Below are 23,020 nucleotides of genomic sequence, written 5' to 3' on the forward strand. Positions count from 1 at the left end.
CCCCCCCCCCCCCTCCTCTGGTTCTTGTGTTTTTTTTTTTTTTTTTTTTTTTCCTTTATTTCTAGGCCTACCTTTGTCTTTTGACCTAGCAGTTCTACTTCTAAGGATTTATTCTCAGGTGTTAAGGTAGATGTGTAAAACTAATTATAAAAATAATGATTAAAAGTTAAAATCTTACTAGCGTGAAATTAGTCCTCATAATAAAAATGAGTGAAACTCGTTTTTAAAATAAAATCTATGCAAGGTGTTTATGTGCTGCATGGTAACTCAGTGTGGCAGGGAATCTTCTCATCTTGATTTTATAGAGAAGAAGTGAGGCACATAGAGGTTCCACAGCAGGCAGAGGTCACATGCCCAAGATACACCAGAGCCAGGACACAGTCTTTTCTGTGCTGGTCTTGAACTCTGGCTTTTCTCCATTCTCTTAACCTGTCCTCGAACTATGTGCCATTGGGTTCACAAATTTGAGTTCATCTATTCGATGGAAGAATGGCGACTCAATACTCTGACTTTTTAATGAGGACTTTGATGTATGAAACGGTGCTAAGCATTTGAAGGATATTACCTCCCAACACAGCTACATGTCTTTAACTCTGTTCCACGTATGCAAGGAAGTAAAGCTCAAAGAATTTAACTCCCAGATTCACAGAGCTCATACTTTGCTCAGAAACTAACCTTAAGTATTTCTAAGTTTCATCAGAAAATAGAAACCACTCTACATATTTCTTTTATTAATGATTTAGGATTTCAACTTAGAAAATCTTATATTATTTCAAGCACAAGACTTTCTCTGACCTGATTTTTAATTTTAATGTAGACAAATTTTTTTTTTGAATGAATGTGTGAGCTCTCTTCCACACATCTACGGAATTTGGTCAGTTTTACCTCTTCGTATGCAGTATGCTGCTTAAGAAGACCGACGTTGTCCTTTCCTTTAATGTGGCCTAGAAGGGGAGTACACCGAGAATGAAGTGTTAGCTTTAGGGAGAAGTAGGGTGGAGAATCGTAGCAGGCTTTCTGTCAGCCTGTCCACTGCACCCCACGTCTAAGGGTCACATCTCCACATTAAAGAGAAAGGTTTCCTCAGCTTTTTCTCCTCCTTGGATCTGCTGATTCAGTGATTCAAATGGATAATGCTCAAAAAAATTGGTTTATGTTGAAATTATTAAGTCATCAGAAAAAATCATGACGTATTTTTCTATGCAAAAATGCATTGTGACTTTCCCATCAGCCCAGGACTTTGGCCAACACTGGCTGGGATGAGTGTTTAGACAGGTTGTTACTGAGCTTCTCGGAGTCCTTCCTTAACATGCTCAAGTCAACTCTAAGAGGGCTTTGTTGTCAGCAGGGTCTCTGTAGGATGTTTCTCTCTGCTCAAAGTCTCATGAAAGATTAGTAGTGTTCCTTGTTACACAGTTTCGGTGTGGGGACACACTTAAGACAAGGGTCATGTATTAAGTAGGTGATAGTTTGCACATTTAAAGTCCTTTCATGGCCAATTTCTCTTGTTTTCACTAGAACTCTAGTTAACTAATCCTACTGCTATGGAGGCAGCATAACAAGAGCCACTCCGAGGAGTAAGATCTAGTCTTGGAGGGTCATGGGCCTTAGGACACTTGTGAAAAGAACAAAGAGCCTCTCGGGTATCTGGGTTTCTTACCTGTAAAGAGTTTGAAGCCCCACAAAGCTCTAAAACTGGGATCCTATAGAACTGTGTTAAATAAGCTTTTTCCCTTAGCATCTTTAATCTCTGGATGATCGTCACTTCTATAGGTCTTCATAATTTCTGCTGGTGCTTAGGCTTCACAAGGCAGATCTTCACTTGAGCAGCAGTCATCTCTTGGGTACTCTTTGTGTGTCTGACACTGTTCTAGGAGATGGAGATGCAGAGATGCACATGGCACGATGCCTGTTCTCTAGCAGAGATGGGGAAACAGATAAACAAAAAGACCAGGCAGGCACAGTGATTCGTATTCACATAGAGGTGTGTGTTGAGTGCCATTGTAGTAGAGGAAAGGCCTCCACCCTCCCTGATGGGCAAGGAACTAGACCATAAATGGTCTTTGCAAAGAATTTATACTTGAATGAATATAAGAACAGGTATTGGTGGTCAGTAAGTGATTAGATATGCTGTAGAAAGAGGTCATTATTCAGAACATTTCAGGTAGGAGAAGCATCGGGCCCAGGAGGCAGAAGGAAGCCTGGGTTTCTGAGGGAGCAAATAGATCAGTGAGGTGCAGTCAGAAAACTGAGCTGGCTGAGAAGTGGGAAGGTGGACACCATTCATATACAGAAGTGCTTTGTGTATCATATTGTATTGGGATTTTATTCCACTCAATGGGGAGGGAGGGGTGTCATTACACTATTATAGGTGAAAAAATAAGTCACATGATCAGATTAGTATTTTAGAAACATAGTTATTATGATTGTATGGAATTCAGACAAGAGTAAATGAAATTGCAAGGAGCTTTGTTGAAAGTCTCGTTCATTGCTTCAGTAGTAGTAATAGCAGCTAGCATTAATTGCCCACGTACGAGCCAGCACTGAGATAAGCTTCCTGTGTGCCTCATTTCATGTCAGGCTCACTACAGCCCTATGCCTAGTACTATCGTTTACTGGTATTTTACAGTTAGGAAAACTGCGGTTTAGGGCGATTAGATACTTGTCTAAAATTACACAGATGGTATGTAATGGAACCTAAATTTTAACAAAGGCTGGTTGATTGCAAATAGTCCTAATTATTATGCTATTTTGCCTCCAGAAATGTTTTTGATGATGATGGCTGAGAGTTGAATGTTCGCTATATGCCGAGTGCTTTGCTAAGCTATTTTCATGGACTGGATCTCATCTAATTTAAATAATGGATGTTGAGTATCTAAGGCAGTGGCAGTGGACAAGGAAGGAAAGGGCTAGATTTGGGAATCAGGCAGAATTTTGGTGTGGCTTGGTGACACATTCTGTTTGGAGGATGAATCTAGCATGAGTTCAGATTTCTGACTGGGACAAGCCAGTGACATTCATAAGGATTAGCAAAAAGGAGAGGAAGCAGGATTGGCTGGGGAAGTTGGGAGTTTGTTTTATTTTATTGTTTTAATTTTAAAAATTTTATACATTTAATCACATTATTTAGCTTACAAAGTGAACATTTCAATATGTGAACATCTCTCCCCTGTCTAGTTGATCAAAGTATCTTCAGCAGATAACACCACACCTCCCCATCCCGTCAATTCTCTGCCTCCATATTCCTCCTCCAATTAGACACGTGAAGTGAAAGATCCTGATAGGGCATGTAAGAGGAAGTGTCTAGTAGGAATTTAGAATTAGTGATCATTAACATGTGATGGCAGTGGGGCCAGACACAGAGATGATGAACACATAATTTCTTTCTCTAAAGGGAGCCTGGCCAAGGTACAAGAGAGCATGTGTCTGTCTGTACGTGTATCTGTCTATCTCATTTCCTCTTTCTTTTTTCCTCCAGTTTTCTTTTACCATAAGACATGTGCACTTGCCAGAGATAGGGAGAGGGAAAGTGAGAAATCACCACCCAGCGGGGATTGCTACATCATAGTCCCTTCTCCTCCATTCTCTACTTGGGATTTTGGGCATATGTACACATGCACACACATACACAGTGAGATTTTCAAGCTGTAGGATCCAGGACTCAACCCTTGGTTGGCTATCTGAGAGTCCAGTGTTTTAACCACCATGCCACCTGCTGGTCCCCTTTATTTCTACTCTTCAAAAAACCACCAGGAGTTAGTTATGGAGGCCTCAGCCTAGTGCCATAAATCTTTCTTTTTAGAGTTATTTAATTTTATTATTTCATAATTTGATGAGAGAGAAAGTGAGAAAGCAAGCTTCCAGGTCTGGGACTTGAACCATGGTCAGCCATAAGGGAGTCCAGCACCTTAATTACCATGTTAGCTGCTGGCCCAATGACATTAATCTTACTCTTCTCTCTAAGGCCTCACCTTTCAGCACCATGGATGGATTAAGTTTTCACCCTCTCAATCCTGTCACAACTCAATCTCAACACATGAATTTTGGGGGGACATTCAAACCATGGCATTTCCATACTTAATTCTCCTTGAGACTCTAAGAGAAAGACTTCTTTCCTGATTGCTTCAGAGGCAGCTGCTGTCTTCTTCAACAGTTGTCTCTAAGCAGCGAGGCAGTATTTTAGACATTTTTTTAATGGTTTATCACTGCTGCTGGTTATTGTCATAATATATGTTTTAACTGATGTTATTTTTAACTGAAACATATACCCTCCGGCTATGCAAGCAGAGTACTCCTGAAGCAGTTACTGCAATCTACACAGCAAGTTGTAGAGGATAAAAATAGGAGCTCAAAAACTTGGCTGCAAACGGAGGTAGAGGAAGTTATATTAAATGCCTTGGAAAGGTCCCCACTTCTGGAGAGAGGAAAGTCACTCCCATCCAATAGCAAAATAATAATATTTCTTTTATATTGAATGCTGGGCAGGTGTCTTGCAGTTAAAGAAATGTGAACATTTTAAGGAAATAGTGAATATTAGAATTAAATGCAAATTTAATTTAGCATCTATTCTTCTTTAATGCTGTCAAAATAGTTTGGGGGGGAACCTGGATTTTAGCTTTTTTTTTTCCTGTTATATTCTGTCAGCAGAGAAAGTTCTCAATGATTAAATCTCTCTTAGTTTTTATGCCTTTCGAGAGCAAGGCTTGTGGCTTGCTCACCCGTGACTATCAGAGTGCTTCCAGTGGAGTAGATGTCCTGGAAATGATTTCAGTGTTGAAATGGTTTCCTTCCAAGTTATCCATCACTACTTATCAAAACAATAATTAGTGGTGTTTTGTTTGTTTGGGCTGCTAATAGGCTAAATATTTACTACAAATTTACTGCTTTTAGCCTTAGTAAGTAAGGGTGTATATAACTTTGTCTCGAGCTTATGCTCCTGCCTTACTTTACAAAGGATATTTGTTTTATAAGTCTGTTGTTTCAGGTCTTTCTCTCCGTATTAAGTGTCTGACTACACAGCTGGATGTAACCTCCATTAGATTTGAGACAAAGATTTAAAGAAACATTTGATTAGAGATGACGGTCAATGAGTGACTAACTTTCGGTGTGAATTTGAGGAATATGTTTCTTGGCAGATTTCTTGTACATGGGCAGAGGTGAATGTGGACCCTTGGGGTGGTAAAGCTGCCTTCTCAGCCATGACGTCCTCATGAGAGAACGTATTGTCCCTTGCTTATATTCAGAGTGCTGAGGTGGATGTGGGCTTTTGCATCATTTTTGGCTATGTCTCCGTCTACAGGACTAGGTCTTCAGCGTCCCCAGAGACTTGAGGCAAAACTCTGTGCCTGCCCTAGCTCTGCCAGGACGTGGTTTTGTGACAGCTAAGTCACTATAGCTGGCGTGGGCTGCACGCCTCGTTGTCAAGGCCTTGAATGTGCTCAATGATCCACTCTTCACAGAGGTTTTCAGGCCGCGTACTCAGGTGGCTCTGAAGCATGCTTGGACTCTGGCATGCAAGGGCCACTACACGGCTCCACTTACGGGGAGAGGAAGGAGGGAGCGCTCTCTGCCTAGAGTGAAAAAGCATTCGGAAATATCAGATTACATGCTGACTTGTCTGCGTTCAAGGATACGCCTGCGCCTGCGTTACTTCCTCCATCTCCTTTCGTTTTGTCCTTTTCTCTTATAGTTCAGTCCAGAATTGGCTGCATCCTATCCAACTAGCAATAGTTGAGTTTTCAGTTTAACAAATAGTTTTCATCTTCGAGTCACTGGCAATCAGTTTATAGACGGTTGGGTTTTTTTTTAAATATATATAACTTACTTTTTGTGGGGTGCAGTGTGGTTTTTCACAGCATGCATACAGTGTGTAAGTAACAAACAGCAGACATAGTGATCTTCCCAACATTGCACGTTACCCTATCTATAGTGTACATATGAGTTCTACTAGTTTTTTTGAAGTATAATTGAGTAGTCAGTAACATTGTTTTTACTTTCATTTCTCATGATAGTTAAAACATTTTTCTTTCATCTCTCTTTATCCAACCCCTTTTCATACCTCCTAGTGATAAAGGCCAACATACCAATCCAGTCAGATTATGCTTTTTAGCTCTTAGGGAGAGTCTGGCATGGAGAGGTGCTTCTCCAAGCCCCCAGCCATTTGCCCCTTGTGTTCTCAGCTGTGTCTCCATGACAATCCAGCACTTATGTTAATGTGGTGCTTTGCAGGGAAGCTGTGGTGGGGGAATACAGGAAGAATCTCAGTGACATTGCATTTCACCATGCTGTATTCAGAAACTTGGTATCGTTTCTATTATTAATAACTACAATTTTTACAACATAACACATGTACCTCCAATGAAAATTCAGACCTATAGGCTTAAGAACTCTAAGCTTTCTGAGAAATTTTACTTAACACTGTGTTTATAGCTTTTAATAATATTGAGAAAAGATAAACTTTTTTCTTTGTTCTTTCAAAAAGTTCTAGTTCACTTAAACCTTAACTGGTTTTTCTTTCTTTTTTGGGGGAGAGGTTTTTGCTATAGGGCGTGTGCACTTGCCAGAAAGACACAGAGAGACAGAGAGACAGAAAACGGGAAATCATCCCCCCCCTCCGCCCCCCAGAGGGAAAAGGCCACACCACAATCCTTTCTCCTTCATTCTCTTCTTGGGATCTTGGGCACGCACGCACATGCACCTGGTATGAGTTTAAGCCACTGGGTCCGGGACTCGAACCACAGTCAACTACATGGCATTCCAGTGACATAGCCATTATGCCAACTGCTGGTCCCAAACCTTAACTATTTTAACCACTTGAATGATTTTTATCATTTTAAACCACTTAAGCACTTTCAACTATTATGCTTGCCAATCTTATTCATTTTATTTCTACCTGCTTCTAAAAATGCTTTATTTCTTATATTTAAGGTCATTTAGGATTAAGTTTATATTTAAACTCTAGTTTTATGGACTAGTATTTGAATGTCTTGTCCACTAATGGTCTGATGCCACTTTGAAAGTGATAGCACAGAGATATAGTAGGAAACATGACTGTTGTAATGTTCAGAATAGAACACATGGATGTTTTTCAAGACTTACTGTCTATCTTTATCATGTAGATAATAGAACATGTACAGTGGGATCAGTCTTAGGGACCCTCGTGGAGAGATGTGGCTGCAGATACGATTAGCAGTTATGCCTTCATACTTTTTCCTTAAATATTGAGCAAGTACTCAAGAGTTTTCTGTGACTTAGAGAAGCTTGGGGAAGGGGACGAGAGCCCCCACTAATTTCTATGTAATGGTGGTGTTTTTTCCAATGCTAGGCATGCAAGAGGCCTCAATGAAGCTCACCGAGTCACTGCATGAAGTCTATGAGCCCGACTGGTACGGGCGCGAAGATGTGAAAATGGTTGGCGAGGTAAGAGCTGGGATGGCAGCACACAGGAGGGTGAGGTGGCATCTGCAAGCACCCCCTACGTCCTGCTCTGTCCCCTGGCCACCCTCCCCACTTCTCAGCCTTAACCGTGAGGGGAGCCCATGTTCCCAGAAGACAAAATTCCTGCTACGTGGGTGATCCCGAACTCCTAGAGAGAGATGATTATAAGCCTCTTGGGTAGGAAGCTGTGGCTTAGCAATGATTTATGTTCAAGGTAACAATAGTGTTTTTCTTTCCATCACTACATTCTTAACAGCCATTTCTTGCAGGACTGGGTCACAGTGAGATTTTAGGTGCTCACTTCACCCCTGTCTTTAATCCCCTAAAGACTGTCCTTCCCTGAATCCAGGACAGGAGCTCAGAAGAGCTTTCATTCTACTTCCTCACCAGTCAGTCCATCACTGGGCTGCAGAGCCTGAGGATATACAAAGCTGGCCTGCTAAAAGCAATTAGCTCCGGGGAAGTTTGGGCCCTAGACATGTCTTAACACCTGAAATCACACTTCTCGCTGCAGGCCATTCAGCTGTCAGGAAGTAAGCAAGTGGATGTTGTTGCTTAGAGGAAAACAGTATCGGACAGGTCACGAGTAGCTTGGGCCGGGTCGTTCTTGGATCTGCTTGGGCCTTAGTCTCTTCATCTGCAAACTGAGAACAGCAGTCGTACCCACAAACACATTTAACTCCTTCATGAGCTTCAGATGTCATGCATGATTGTCCTAATGTCATTGTTGCATTTTCACAATAGAGTGTATTGCTCGTGCCATCGCCCTAGGCAGTGCTCAGTGCTTGTTGTGATTTCTGATGTGAGCAGGCCGTCAGCCATGGACTCTCTCACAGCCAGGTTCTTTGTTCAGAAACAGAGCGGTTGTTGGCAGGTTCCCCCTTCAGGTGGTCCCTGCAGCTCATGTAGGCACAGAACTTCTAAACTGGACGTGGCAGCCAGAGCCCAGGGGAAGGGCTGCTAGCGGAATGGAGCTGACGGTGGAGTCCTAGGCTGTTCCATGACAATTCTGACCCCGCATTGGTCTTCCTAGTCTCATTAGAACTGAGATAACGACAGAGGGTTATTTATGAATGGCCTTATTATATCTTTGAAAAACTTTTAGGATGCGGATTTGCCAAAACTCGCCTCCACACATTATTCAGTAATTGCCTCTCCTCACGTTTCTTCAATATCAGCATAACTGTGTTTCAATATCATATTTTGAAATGCTTAAGGTACTTTGTAAGTTTCTGATTAATAGTGTATAATTAAACATTTATCATAAAAGAAGAATTTTTAAGGGAATGACAGAGATGTGTACTAATATAGTTGAGACCGCACCTTCGTGTGGCGAATGTCACTGTTGATGTAATTCTCTAAGGAGATGACTGCTGTCCTACCTGCTCCTTGTGGCTTCCAGAGTTTTGGGAGTTCTCAGGTGCAGGTGCAAATATGGGCTCTTTTGGTGATGAAGGAACTGAATACCATTTGTTCAGATGATCTGCTTATATCAGAAGGTGAACCTTATTATTCGATGGTTTTAATTTGTTGTTGTTTGCCTAAAATTCTTGAATTGGAATTTGTGCCAATCAGGGTGTTTTTTATTTTATTTTATTTTATTTATTTTATTTTATTTTTTATTTCCAGAGGGTTCCTTTGCTGGCCAGAGAGAGACAAAGGGACTCAAGTCACTGGGGCTGAGACTAGAACTGTGGTTAGCCATGTGGGATCCAACTCCCTCAACCACTAGGCTATGGAGCTGACCTGAGCATTCATTTTTGAAGTGTGAAAAAGAAACTAAAGCAAATAATATATTTTTTTTTATTTAATAAGTAAAACTTAGTTCTCATATAGTGAAATTTGGAGATTGGCAGCCCAGGTATGGCATCATGGCCCCACAAGTGTCAGAAGCCCTCCTTTGCCATCCTTAGCCTGCCCTTTTCAGATTCAGGATAATGCTCTGAGCACTGGCTAGCAGCTCCCCTTTCTATATCCCAGGCAGCAGAGAGAATGGCATCTGGAAGGAGGCCACTTCCCCCTTTTTGGAACACTTCTTGAAAGTGCATCCCATTTTTCCTAGGCAGCTACATGCCTGCTAAAATTGGGGGTGCAGTAACTGAGAAGAAGAATGGGTAGAGACTAGGGACATGCAGCAGCTCCTCAAGAGAGACCCCAAATGTAGTAGTGAGAGAAACATGGAGATGACATTCTTGAGTACCTGCCACATGCCTGGGAATCTGTGAAGCACTGGATATTGCTAACTCATTTAACTGGAACGTTGAAACTCGGGGAGATGTAGTCCCCTAGTTACACCACTGGGATATGAGTCCTGCTTGGTTTAATAGACGGATCATGGGCTTTGAATTCAAGAATACAGACCCAGGTTAAAATCCAGGTTTGTTTTCAGCCATGCCCTTGGCCAAGTTATGTGGCCTCTCTTGGTGTCAGTTCTGTTCTATTTAATGGCAATAATGAGTCTTTCCTTAAAAACCCATTGTGAGAATTTAATGACTATGCATGCACGCGTGTACACACACAGACACACACACACAGTGTTCAGCCCAATGTCTTGACATAGTGATGGTAATAACAGCAGAAATACTTAATAGTATTGTGTGTACCCTACCCTGTAATGGCCATTTCCAATGTGATGAGCATTTTCTGCTCTCTCAGTGGAGGCTTAAACAATGGCTTTACTTCTGTCCAAGGTAGTTTCTAATTTTATGAATTGCTTTAGAGGTAAGTTATCTTACTGGAATTCTCAATTTTTTAGCTCTGAGTCCACCTGTAAGGACATAGGGAACTTGTAAATGTCTATATTCTTTAGTAATTCAGAATAAGAAATACATTTTTTTTAGCGAGGCTCTTGGGTAGCCTATATCATTAATTAGAACTGATGGCCAAAGTTTTTAAAAGGTTTATTGTATTATGAAATAATCCACATTCTTTCGAGCATCTATTATCTGAGAATGTATTACTTATCTAAATTTTGTAGTTTCATATTTTTAAAAGTTTGGTAAAAGTTAGATGCTGAGTTATCCAATTAAAATAATGGAGTGATAAGCTCTTTATTTCTTTTTATCTTAGAAGTGTGATGTTCTGTGGGAAGACTTCCATCAGAAACTAGTGGATGGATCCTTGCTGACACTAGACACCTACCTGGGACAGTTTCCTGACATAAAGGTATTCCACTCTGCCTGTACCAGGAAGAACGTTCTCATGCAGTTATTGAAGTCAAGATCAGGAGAATTAGGTCCTCAAACAAACATCAGAGGGAATCGGTAGCTTTTCATTGATTTAAGCATGGGATTTTTATTCTGTTCCTATTAGTTGGAAATGAAATATAGTAGCAGAAATCATATCTTTCCCTTTAATGAACCATTTCAGCTTTTCTTTCCCTGACAGCTTTTTTAAGTCTATAGATTTTAAATGGTAAGTCAGAGGTGCCCTAAAATTCCGCCCTTCTTTATGTTTAAGCATTTTTTATTATGTAGCACATCACGAGGATTTCCATCAGAACAGACAATGGTTACAAGAAAAGAAGAAGCTTCCCTGCAAATGTGAGAGTAGAAGCTGCTCTTCTTTACTCCCTATTTTGCGTGTGTTTATCATGCACCTTGGGTCTTTGTTTCTTGAAATTTTAAGGTTCTAAAATACCTAAAATAGTAATATAATTTAAAACACATTAACACCTAGACCTAAAAAATACGTTGTCTAGAAGATATGTCAAAACACATTAACACCTAGACCTAAAAAATACATTGTCTAGAACATATTTATTATTTGACACATCTATTACAAAGACAAATAAGCAAGTGAAGGATTGAATACGTAGACTTGGAACTGACTGTGGAGGTAAAGCAGATCTCTGAACCCTCTAGATTGGTTGTTCATAGCAAATAAACAGCATTGTGCACCTGCACCCCTACTGCCCCAGCTTTTTCCTGTTCGAGGAGTGCCTGGTAAGAAAGCCACCTGCAGTTCTTCCGCTAGGGCGAGGAGGCCGTGAGTGCCATCACATCATCTGCAGGAGGTCTCTCATTAGGTGTCTTCCGAGGAATAGCTTTCCTTTCACCCGACTTCTTCATAGCCATGGCCAAACTCAGGCGACTGTCTACAGGAATGTGCGCTGACCTTGGCCAAAACACAGCGTGAAGCGCCTTGGCTGAAACGGCACTCGTAACAATGACTTTAGTTCCCTTGGCCCCACATAAAAACCCTAATGACTGGTCAGCATGTACAAATGTTTTGGACAGATGTGTTAGCCCTGCTCGGAAATGACACACAGGCCATTTCTAGGTGATGGATCCTCAAGATGTTGTCATAATAGGCAGCAAAGGGATTTACTGAGACGTTGGGTAACCACAACCTAATTACAGAGTATAAATTAGATTATTATTTTTTAATTCTCTGAGAACTTAATAATTTAAATCATTTTAATTTTGTAAGGTTACACACACTGGCTTATAGGGGATGTATTCTGGAAGATCTTCAGGTTATCTTGATAAGCATTCAAATTTTGTTGTGGATTCTGTAGCATTTGTGGGGCAGTTTTAGAATCATTATCACACTTCAGAGTATTGTTTATCGCATGGTAATTTACTTACTTTTAATTTAAATTTTACTGTGGTAAGAATACTTAATACGATATCTCCCTCTTAGCAGACATTTAAGTGTTCAATTCAATACTGCTGGCTGTAGGTACAATTCAAATACATTCAAATATGGACCTAAAACTAGTTTGTCTTATTTGACACTTAACACCTACCACAAAGGTAAATACCCAAATGAAGGGTTGTATAGTGGAGATTTGGAATTGACTCAGGAGGTAAAGAAGGTTTTTGAACTGTTTAGATGAGTTGTGTATTTGATGATGTGCAGTACAACACTAAAACCCATTCATCTCTTGTAAGTGAAATTTTACACTTGTTGATTAGCAATTCTGCCTTTCAACCTCCCAGACCCAGCCCTTGGACACACCGTGTGATATATTCCTTGCATCTGTCAGTTGGCCAATGATTGATAGATTATGTCAGTGGAATCATGCAGCCTTTTTCCTGAGACTGACTTATTTTGTTTAGCAGAATGTTCTAATGGCTCATTGATTTCGTCACATATTCTTTTAAAAGGCTGAAGAATATTCAGTTATATGAGTATGCCACATTTTCATAACCATTCATCTACTGATAGACATCTTGGCTGTTATCTGCAGTGCCATGGTTAAGATGGGAGTGCTAGTAACTCTTCAAGACTGTAAATGAAATTCTTTTGGGTAAATACCCAAAAGTTTGGGGATATTTGTTGGATGATATGTTAGTTGTGTTTTTTATTTAGTGAGGACCTTCCATATTATTTTCTACAGCAGTTGCATCATTTTGCATTCTCACCAGAAGTATACAGATTTCAAATTTATAGTATTTTTTTAATAGTAGTCATCCTAAAAAGTGTGAAGGGATAGCTCTTTGTGATTTCAATTTAAAAAATATATTTTGCAATAGGCATAAGCATACCGATAGGTACATTATTCTTTTTCTTTAAATTAGCACATCATGCTTGTGTGTATTTATGAAGAACAATGTAATTTTTAAAATTGTTTTCCCTAAGGTGCATGCACTCACCAGAGAGAGAGAGAGAGAGAGAGAGAGAGAGAGAGAGAAATCACCCCCAAGGAGGGATGGCCATGCTGCAATCCCTTCTCTTCTCAGAATTTTGGACGTGTACGCACATGAACCTAGCATGTTTCTCAAGCTGCTAGACCTGGGAATCAAACCATGGTCAGCTATGTGGGAGTCCAGCCCCTTCGCAATGCAACCTGCTGGCCCTGAACAATGTAATTTCTTAATGCATGGATAACATGTATCGGGGTAATTAGTATATCCATTACCTCAAACATTTATTATTCTTCTGTGTTGGGAGTGATCAAAAATCTCATTTTCAGCTTTTTGAAGTATATGATATGTTGTTGTAAGGTGTAGTAACCCTACTATGCTATGGAACACTAGAACTTTTTTCTTCTAACTATAATTTTATATTAATTAATCAGCATCTTCCTTTTCTCCCTCCCCTCTACACTTCCTAGCCCCTAGAAATTATAATTCTACTCTAATGAAATGAATGTGCTAAGGTTTTGCATAGATTCCTCGTATAAGTGGGAACAGGGAATATTTCTATCTGTTCTTGGTTTATTTCACTCGACAAAATTACTCTAGGCTTGTCAATTTGTCTCAGATGAAAAGATTTTTTCCTTTTTAACGACTGAATAATATTCCATTATGTATATATAGTATATTTTCATTGTTCATTCATTTGCTGATGGGGTCTTAGGTTAAGGCCACATCTTGACTATTATGAATAGTGCTTCAATAGGCCTGAGAGTGTAGATATCTTTTTAACATGCTAATTTTCTTACCTTTGGTTATGTTCCTGGTGGTGGGATTGCTGGGTGATATGGTAGTTCTGTTATTAGGTTTTTGAGGACCCTAGAGTGATTCTACTGATTTAGGTTTCAACCCACAGTGTACAAGAGTTCTCCTTCATTTTCATCCTCACCAGCAATTTTTTTTTTGAATAGTAGCCATTCTAACTGGGGTAAGATAACACCACATCATTGTTTTGGTGATTTGCATTTTCCTAATGGTTAGTGGTGTTGAAAATGTCTTTATATACTTGGATGCCATTTGTATACATTCTTTTGAGAAATACCTGTTCAGATAATTCCCCCTTTTTTCCTGGTGCGTCATTTGAGTTCCTTGTATGTTTTGGGTATTAATTTCTTGTTAGATGAAGAGCTGGCAAGTATTTTTCCCACTCTGCAGGTTGTCTCTTCACTCAGTTGATTGTTTCCTTTGCTGCGCAGAAACCTTTTAGTTTGATACATTACTTGCTTATTTTTGCTTTTGTTACTTATGCTTTGGATCTTCCCAAAAAATATCTCCAAGGCTTATGTCCTTAGGTCTTTGCTATATGTTTTCTTCTAACAGTTTCATAGTTTTGGGTCTTATAGTTAGGTCTTTATTTTGAGTTTTTTATATATATGATAAGAGATATGGGTTAATTTTATTATTCTGTATATAGATGTCTAATTTTCCTAGTAATCTTTATTGAAGAGAGATTTTTTTTTTTCTAGTAAATGCTCTTGTTAGCTTTGTCAAAAATCAGTTGACTTTATTTAGGTAGATCTATTTCTGGGTTCTCTATTCTGCACTATTGGTCTATATGTCTGTTTTTATGCCAGTGCTATGCTCTTTTGATTACTATAGCTTTGTAATATGTTTTGTTTTGAGGTTAAGTATTGTGATACCTTCAGCCTTCCCAAGCCCCCACAGGATTGGGAACTTTATGGTTCCATAGGGATATTAATATGACTTTTTTGTGTGTTGAATATCATTAATAGTTTGATAGGGATTGCATTTAATATGTAGAATGCTTTGGGTAGTATGGCTTTTTAAAAATATTAATTCTTCCAATTCATGAACATGTAGTATCTTTCCTTTTTTGTTTATGTCCTCTTAAACTTTTACTGGTGTTTTATGATTTCAATATGGATATCTTTACCTTATTTAAATGTATTCCCATGTATGTCTGTATTTACACTTAAATTGCATTGGTTATTTGATTTCAAAAGTTCATTATTAATGTATAGAAATGCTACTGATTTTTGCATGTTATTTTTGTATCCTTCAACTATGCTGAATTCACTTCTCAGTTCTAAGAGTTATTGGGTGGAGTCTGTAGGTTTTTCCCGTACAGTTTTTTTTTTTTTTTTGAGAGGTTTTTGCTATAGGGCGCGTGCGCTTGCCAGACAGACAGAGAGAGACATAGAGACAGAAAGCGAGAAATCACCCCCCCGGGGGGGGATGGTCACGCCGCAGTCCCTTCTCCTCCATTTTCCTCTCGGGATCTTGGGCACGCATGCACACCTGCCCAGCATGAGTTTTAAGCCACCAGGCCCGGGACGCAAACCGCGGTCAACTATGTGAGAGTCCAGCGACATAACCATTACGCTAACTGTTGGTTCCCTCCTGTGTAGTTTATAAGATCATGTTATATGCAGACAGGGACAGTTTGACTTCCTCCTTGTCCATCTGGGTGACCTTTATTTTTTCCATTAACTGTCTACTAATTGTGCTAATATTTCCACTACTGTGCCAAATAAGAGTGATGAGAGTGGGTATGCTCATCTTGTTGCAATTTTTAGAGGAAAAGCTTTCCTCTTTTCCCTATTCATTATGATTCTAGCTACAACACTATTATGTGTGTTTTTCACATATGGTATTTATTATGTTGTGGTATATTCTTTATGTTCCTAATTTGTTTAGAGTTTTTTTTTTATTATTATGAAGGGATGTTTAATTTCATCAAATGCTTTTTCTATATTTATCAAGATGGTCATATTGTTTTTTATCCTTCATTCTGTTGATATGAGATGTCACATTATTGATTTAATGTATTGAATCATCTTTGCGTCCCTGAGATAAATCTCACTTGATCATGGCATATGCAGAATCTGTTGTTTTGTTTGTTTATTTATTTGTGTAGTTGTGTGGAGAGCGTGTAGAAGGGAGGGAGAAAAGGAGAGAGGCAGAGACCCCAAACAGCGGCCATGATCTTCTTCCTCAGTCTTCCATCCAGCCACGATCATGAGAGCACCCAAACATTCGGGTTAAGCCAGGATTCTCAAGCTGGACCTTCTCATGGGGCGGGCTCCTGCATTACACAGCAGCACCTGACCAGCTGTGCCACCACAGCTGGATGAGCTTTTAGATTGTTGTTAGATTGAGTTTGCTAGGATTTTGTTGAGGTTTTTGCATCTATAGTTGTATGGACATTGACTTGTTTTCTTTTTGTTGTTGTTGTGTCCTTGTCTGGTTTTGGTATTACTGTAATACTGGTCTCCTAGAATGAATTTGGAAAATTTTCTTCCTTTCAGTCTTTTGGATGTTTGAGAAGAATTGGTGTTCGTTCCTTAAAAGTTCGATGCGATCTAGCAGTGAAAACATCTGGTTCTGAGTTTTTCTTTACTGGAGGACTTTTTCTTACTGTTTCAACATGGTTGCTCATTCCCAGTATGTTTAGATTTTCTATTGCTTCTTGGTACAATCTTGGTAGGTTGTATGTGTCAAGGAATTTATCCAGCCCTCTAGGTTTTCAAATTGGTTTCTGTATAGTTATTCATAATAGTCTCCCATGATCATGTGTGTTTTTTTGGTTTCAGTTTTGATGTCTCCTTTTTCACTTCTGGTTTGTATACTTTCATGTGTTTCCATAATGACAGTTGTCATCCTTTTGCTTGTAAATGCAGAATTCCCTTAGTCATTTTTTGTAAAGGTGATATTGGGATGAATTCCCCTAGTTTTTGCTTGTCTGGAAAAGACCTTTGTTCCCTTAATTTTGAAGGATAGTTTTGCTGGTTGTAGTAATTTTGGCTGTTTTTATTTTTTTCTTAGGATTTTGAATCTATCATACCATTCTCTCCTGGCTTGTAATTTTTACTGAGAAGTCTCCTGTTACTCAGATGGGGGCATTTCCTCATGTGTGATGTGATGCTTGGGGAAGAGGCTGTGGTGACGAGTTGTGTGGTAGATAAAACTTCTCTCTTGACTCCAGAGGACTAGTGTATGACAGGCTTGTTATCTTTCTGAGACAGGGGAGATAGAAGACACTTTATTGGGTAGAAGCCAGAAACGTTTAGACATTAGATATACAGTCTAGTTAATTCACTCCTTGGGGAGAAGCTGGGAGCAGTGAGTTTCCTCTCAATTGTGTGGCACTGTGCTGAAGGTAGGGTCATGACAAGAGGGTATCTCAGCTTTTACCGTTGGTTTTGAAGTGGCTGTATTCATGTTTGCACAGAGTGCAGAAGCCTTTCAGGTAGTTTCTGGGTTTCTCACAGAGGGAATTAATCCATGTGATGTTGAATTAGTGTGTCCACAGAGGCAAGGAGAGTCCAGTGCGTTCTATTCCTCCATCTTGCCAGGGTCACGCCTTCTCATGGTATTTGAAATCCCCATAAAAATCAACACCTAATAAATCAGAAGAGATACGGAAAAATTATGCCCTTCTATCTGAAAATTCCAGAGAAGCTTGCAACTTTTCTGTTTTACTCGTGTGAGATTCGTATATACACACATACGTATATTAGGACTGTGATTGTCTAGAGATGTAGACAAGGTTGCTGAGTTTTAGGAGCAGAAATTTAGTATTATCAACACAATTTGAAGGATCTTAGTTATTGTACTGCCTAGAAATAATTACTTAGGAATTCTCCTGAAGTAAACTATATTCTGTAATTGACTTGTCATTTACACAAGAAAATGAGTCACTTTATTTACTTTACTTCTTGTTTTGAACCCTAGGAGTATATAGTTTCAAAAGAGAAATACACAGGAGTACGTCTGTTGAAACAGAGTAAAATAAAATCATGACACATTATGTTGGTTAAGTCTCACTTTATTGCACGTCAGAAAGATGAACTCACACACACAGGAGTACGTCTGTTAAAACAGAGTAAAATAAAATCATGACACATTATGTTGGTTAAGTCTCACTTTATTGCACGTCAGAAAGATGAACTCAGTAGAACTTCTTGGTGTCAGTGGTTGAATCACACACAAAGATAATTCTCCAGTTACTGAGCCAACTAGGGACTCAGAAATAATCTCGTCTCTGCCTTATGTTGGATTCCCTGAAGATAAATGAGATATACGTCAATGTCTTACATATAATATGGACAGTGGCTCTCTCTCTCCCCTTCTGTTTATCTCAAGTTACTTTAGGAAATTGGAGCACACGTAGAGGCTATCCACTAAGAGAGATTTGTGAAGTCACATAACATAGCAAATCGTTTAGGAAATAGCAACGTTTAACTTGTAAAGGAGACAGTTGGGAATTGTTGAGAGGGTACATAAAGGTAGTGCTGAGTAATGGATGGATTATTGACAGTAAGGGAGATTACGATTAAAAATGCTGAGTAGGGAATTTTCAAAGCATGGAAGACAATCGACTTCCTTGACCCACATTAAAATCAGCAGGTCATGTGCAGTTCAAACCTCAGGCAAATCTCCTAATATTTACAACAGCCCCTCAGTGAGAGCTGTGAAGTACCATTCATGACGAGATCATGTTTGGCTTTTCCAGCTGTGCGTGGCAGGGCACCCCGTGTTATAGTTCCTATTATGAAAACCATTGACATCCAAAAAAAATGTTATCATAAGAGCCTACTTGTCACTGGGCCAGTCAGGCTTACAGCTGTGAGCAGTTATTGTAAAATGTAGTTTAGATTTCTCCTGGCAGTCTTGCAGGAGCAACTAAGTATGTATTTGCTGCAGTGTGCCAAAATGAATTTCAAATTGGGGCTGGTTCTGAATTTTTTTTAAAAATGTATAATAATTTTTTTTGGGGGGAGAGGTTTTTGCTGTGGGCACATGTGCTGGCCAGAAAGACAGAGACAGAAAGACAAAACGTGAGAAGTCACCCCCCAGAGTGGACGGCCATGCCACAATCCCTTCTCCTCCATTCTCTTCTTGGGATCTTGGGAATGCACACACACGCTCCTGGTGTGAGTTTAAGCCACTGGGTCTGGGACTTAAACTGTGGTCGACTACATGGGAGTCCAGCGATGTAGCCATTACGCTATCTGCTGGTCCCAATAAATTATTTTCTAAACTGCAAAAGTTGGGTGCACAGTGGGAAATCTCAAATTTTAATTAAATTTAAAATTCAATTTATTTATTTAAATTTAATTAAATTTACTGCTGGTTAAATAAGAATTATATAATTTCTATTAAATAGTTAAAGTGTGTTAATTCTACCTTTTATATAGGAGAATTAGGATTTTTTTCCCAAATTTCCTAAATGTCAGAAAGGTAAGGGAATAAGATTGATTTGTTTTTCCACTACAGAATATATACATCAAAATAAATGATAGCCTTCAAAATAGTCACTTCTACTGAAGTAAGCTACTCTGTAATTGACTTGTCAGTTTAACAAGAAAATGAGTCACATTATTTACTTCACTTGTTTTTGAACAAAAATAAGATTACTCAGAGTTTTCTTTCACCTCATTCCCAGATTTAGAAATAATTGAATTTTGGCTCTTTCCAAAAAATCAAATTCATCTTCAAGGAGTCAGGATTTGCTTCTTGGAAGATACTGAAGGCATGTCTCGACCAGAGAGCAAGTCGGTGAAAAGAGCTTTAGGAGAGTTTGTGTAGTTACATGGGTTGCTGCTTGAAAGAGCAAGTCTCTTCCGAAGGTGTCAGTTAGAGGTTTGATACAGATAATGAGCGTCCCACGTCACAGACTTCTTGAAGGGCTTCACTCGACCCTGCCTGGGCTAACTCATCACATATCTTTAAGTGACTCTGGGTGTGTTGTCAACTTTCTGCCATGAGTGCCAAGACATGGTTTGTGCAAAGACGAATGCAAGCCATGGGAACAGCTAGTTAGGAGTAACTGTCCCACCCCCACCTCTTGCTAATTCTGAAGAGGGTTTTAGAGAAATGGCAGAATGACAGGTGATTGTCACCTAGTGGAGTCCGATGGTGGGAGCTATTAGAAGGAGCACTGAGGGAGGCAGGCCCAGACTCAAGAACAGAGTAGGACTGGGTGCGGCAAGCGAGGGCCCCGGAGTGCACCCTAGCAGGAGGGTCTGGCTTGGACCTGATAGCCCTGCACTCCAGTGGCCCTGAAAGTTAGTGGCCTTCAATTCTGTGTTCTGTCTCATTTTCCTCACCCTGTCCTGGTGCTGTTTGGTCAGTGGGGCTGATTTCTAATTCAGTTATTATTTTCCCCTAGAATTGCTGAGCACTTCTCAAGGAATTAGAGGTTAATCTTATAAGATTCCAAATTTTAAGTCAAACGAGGATGATCTCTGCATTACTCATGCTGTGAGCTGCTGTGAGGATCCATGGGATGGGACTATGTTTTGTAAGCCATAGATATTTATGTTATTGGTTTTCTCTTTTTCCTACAATATCAAATTTAACAACTTTTAAAGTGTTTCTTTCTGCAATCATTATTATTAGACTATCTGGACATAACTGGTCTACTGGGGAAATTTTAAAAAGTACAAATGCCTAAGTCTTACTTCAGACTAGTTAAACTGGTATCTGTTAGTGTGGGGAACAGGAATTAGTATTTTCTTCTTAGTTATACCTCCTTATTTAACATTTTTTTAGTGGTTACCTGACAATTTATTTTCTTATTTTTATTTTTAATTTTTTTGCCATAGGGCACATGTACTTGCTGGAAAGAGAGAGAGGGAAAGTGAGAAGTCACCCCCTGGGGGTGATGGCCATGCCATAATCCCTTCTCCTCCTATGATTATGGGCATACACACACAAGCACCCAGTATGATTTTGAAGTCACTGGGTGAAAGACTCACACTGCATTCAGACATGTGGGAGTCTAGTGCCTTAACTACCACGCCACCTCCTGGCCCCTGACTATGATATTTTTTATTTGTATATAATCATTGTACTGGGACCAGCAGTTGGTGTAATGGCTACATCACTGGACTCCCATGTAGTCAACCACGGTTTGTGTCCCAGACCCAGTGGCTTAAACTCATGTTGCGCACATGTGCGTGCATGCCCAAGATCCCGAGAGGAGAATGGAGGAAAAGGGATTATAGCACGGCCATTCCCCCCACCCCCCGCCTCGGGGTTTTGGGGGGGAGGGGTTGGTTTCTCGCTTTCTGTCTCTCTATCTTTCTGGTGAGCACACACACCCTATAGCAAAAACCTCTCCAAAAAAAAAATAATAATCATACTTTTTACACTGTACAGCATGGTTTCCAAAGCATATATGCATTGCAAATTAATCAAGCCCAAGATATTCCCATATACATCATCCTCAACAGATAACTTTCCATTCTTGTGTCTGTTAAGTGTTTTTTCCCTGAGCCCCTCTTTTCCTCCCTCTACTATCCATCTCTTCCCGAATAGTCTCTGATGTCTACACTTGCCATCCCTGCTGTTACGTCTTTCAGTTTCTGCAAAGAAGTGCAGACATTCGATATATATTGAGCGGGGGCATATCATGCCTGCCTTTCACAGTCTGGCTTGCTGCGCTCAGCATTACGTCTTCTATATTCATCCATTTTGTATCGAAAGACAGAGCTCATTGACTTTTATGGCTGCATAGTGCTCTACAGTATATATAACATTTCTAACTTGTCGTATCTAATGTCAGATAATTTACACCACCTCAGGCATCGCCGAAGAACCTTACGACAGCTCACTTCCAGTCTTCCCTCCTTCCTTTTCTTATGTTATAGACCTCAGAAGACACCGTTTCTGTCTCTAAGAGAACAAAGTCTTACTTATTGATTGATTTTCACCATTTCTGGTTACTCATTTCTTTATTTAGCTCTACCTGATATTAAAGTTCTTAGACTGACAGTCAGTTCTTTCAGTGTTTGTTTGTCTGGAAAACACTTTATTTTACCTTCACCTTTGGAAGGTATTCTGAGAACAGAATTCTGAGTTTGCAGATTTCTTTTTATTTTTAATTTTCAGTACTTTGCAGATGCTATTCCATTGTGCTTTGGCTTGTATAGTTTCTGAAGGTTAGCTTTCAGTAATTCTCACCTTGTTTGTTTGTTGTTTTAGAGAGATCTTTTACTATAGGTTCTAAGTGTGGGCCAGAGACACAGAGAGCAAGGAATCACCCTCCCGGGGGATGGCCATGCTGCAATCCCTTCTTCTCCGTTCTCCTCTCAGGATTTGGGGCATGTAGGCAAATGCTCCCAGCGTGAGTTTCAAGCCTCTTGGTCAGGGACTCAAACTGTTGTTGGCCATGTGGGAGTCCAGCGCCTTACCCACTATCACCTCCTGGCCCCTATTTACTTATTGTTTAATTATTGATTTTAAGTTTGACTATGATGTGTCTAGATGTGTATTGTTTGATATTTTCCCTTCCTATAGTCTCTGAATTTCTTGAATCTGTACTTTTTTGTCTTCATTATTTTTAAAAATTCTCAGTCACTATTGCTTCAGATATTTCTCTGGACTGTTCCACTCATCTCTTTCAGCAGCTTCAATCGCATAATGTTACGCCATTCGATACTGTGTTATACATCTTGTACGCTCAATTTTCTAGGGTTTTTGGCAGCTCTTTTTTTCCCTTTGTGTTTCAATAGGGATAATTTATCTTGATCTATCTTCAAATGTACTGTTTCTTTCCTCACCTGTTTTGAGTCTAGCAATGAGCACATTGAAGACATTTTTCCTCTCTGATATCTTTTTAAAAATTTCTTGTATTCCATTTGGTTTCCATATGACTGCTAATGTTTTTTCATCTGTTTATATATGTTGTGTACATTTTCAATTTTTTTTTTTTACTTTTACATTGGGTATATACGCTTGCTAGAGAGAGAGGGGAGAGTAAGAAATTACCCCAAGAAAGAGATGGCCATACAGCAATCCCTTCTTTTCCATTCTTCTTGGGATTTGGGCATGGTGCACATACACCCGGCATGATTTTCAAGCTGCAGGGTCCAGGACTCAGGTTCCCTACCTTAACCACCATACCACCTGCTGACCCCCAAAATAGACACTTTAACATATTAATGAATAGTTATTTTAAAATATGTATTCTT

The 23,020-nt window shown here is 39.6% G+C and overlaps 1 protein-coding gene across 1 annotated transcript in view; it reads left to right on the forward strand.

Annotated features, from left to right (window-relative positions):
* The window catches only part of AMPH (amphiphysin), a 175,697-nt gene that overhangs the window by 60,635 nt on the left and 92,042 nt on the right, over positions 1-23,020 (forward strand). The window contains exons 5-6 of the mRNA XM_006143037.1: positions 7,325-7,419; positions 10,507-10,602. Of these exons, the coding sequence (XP_006143099.1) occupies positions 7,325-7,419; positions 10,507-10,602 (191 nt within the window). The remainder of the gene's footprint in view (positions 1-7,324; positions 7,420-10,506; positions 10,603-23,020) is intronic.

The sequence above is a fragment of the Tupaia chinensis genome, unplaced genomic scaffold (genome assembly GCF_000334495.1).
Source record: "Tupaia chinensis unplaced genomic scaffold, TupChi_1.0 Scaffold000088_1, whole genome shotgun sequence".
NCBI lineage: Eukaryota > Metazoa > Chordata > Mammalia > Scandentia > Tupaiidae > Tupaia > Tupaia belangeri.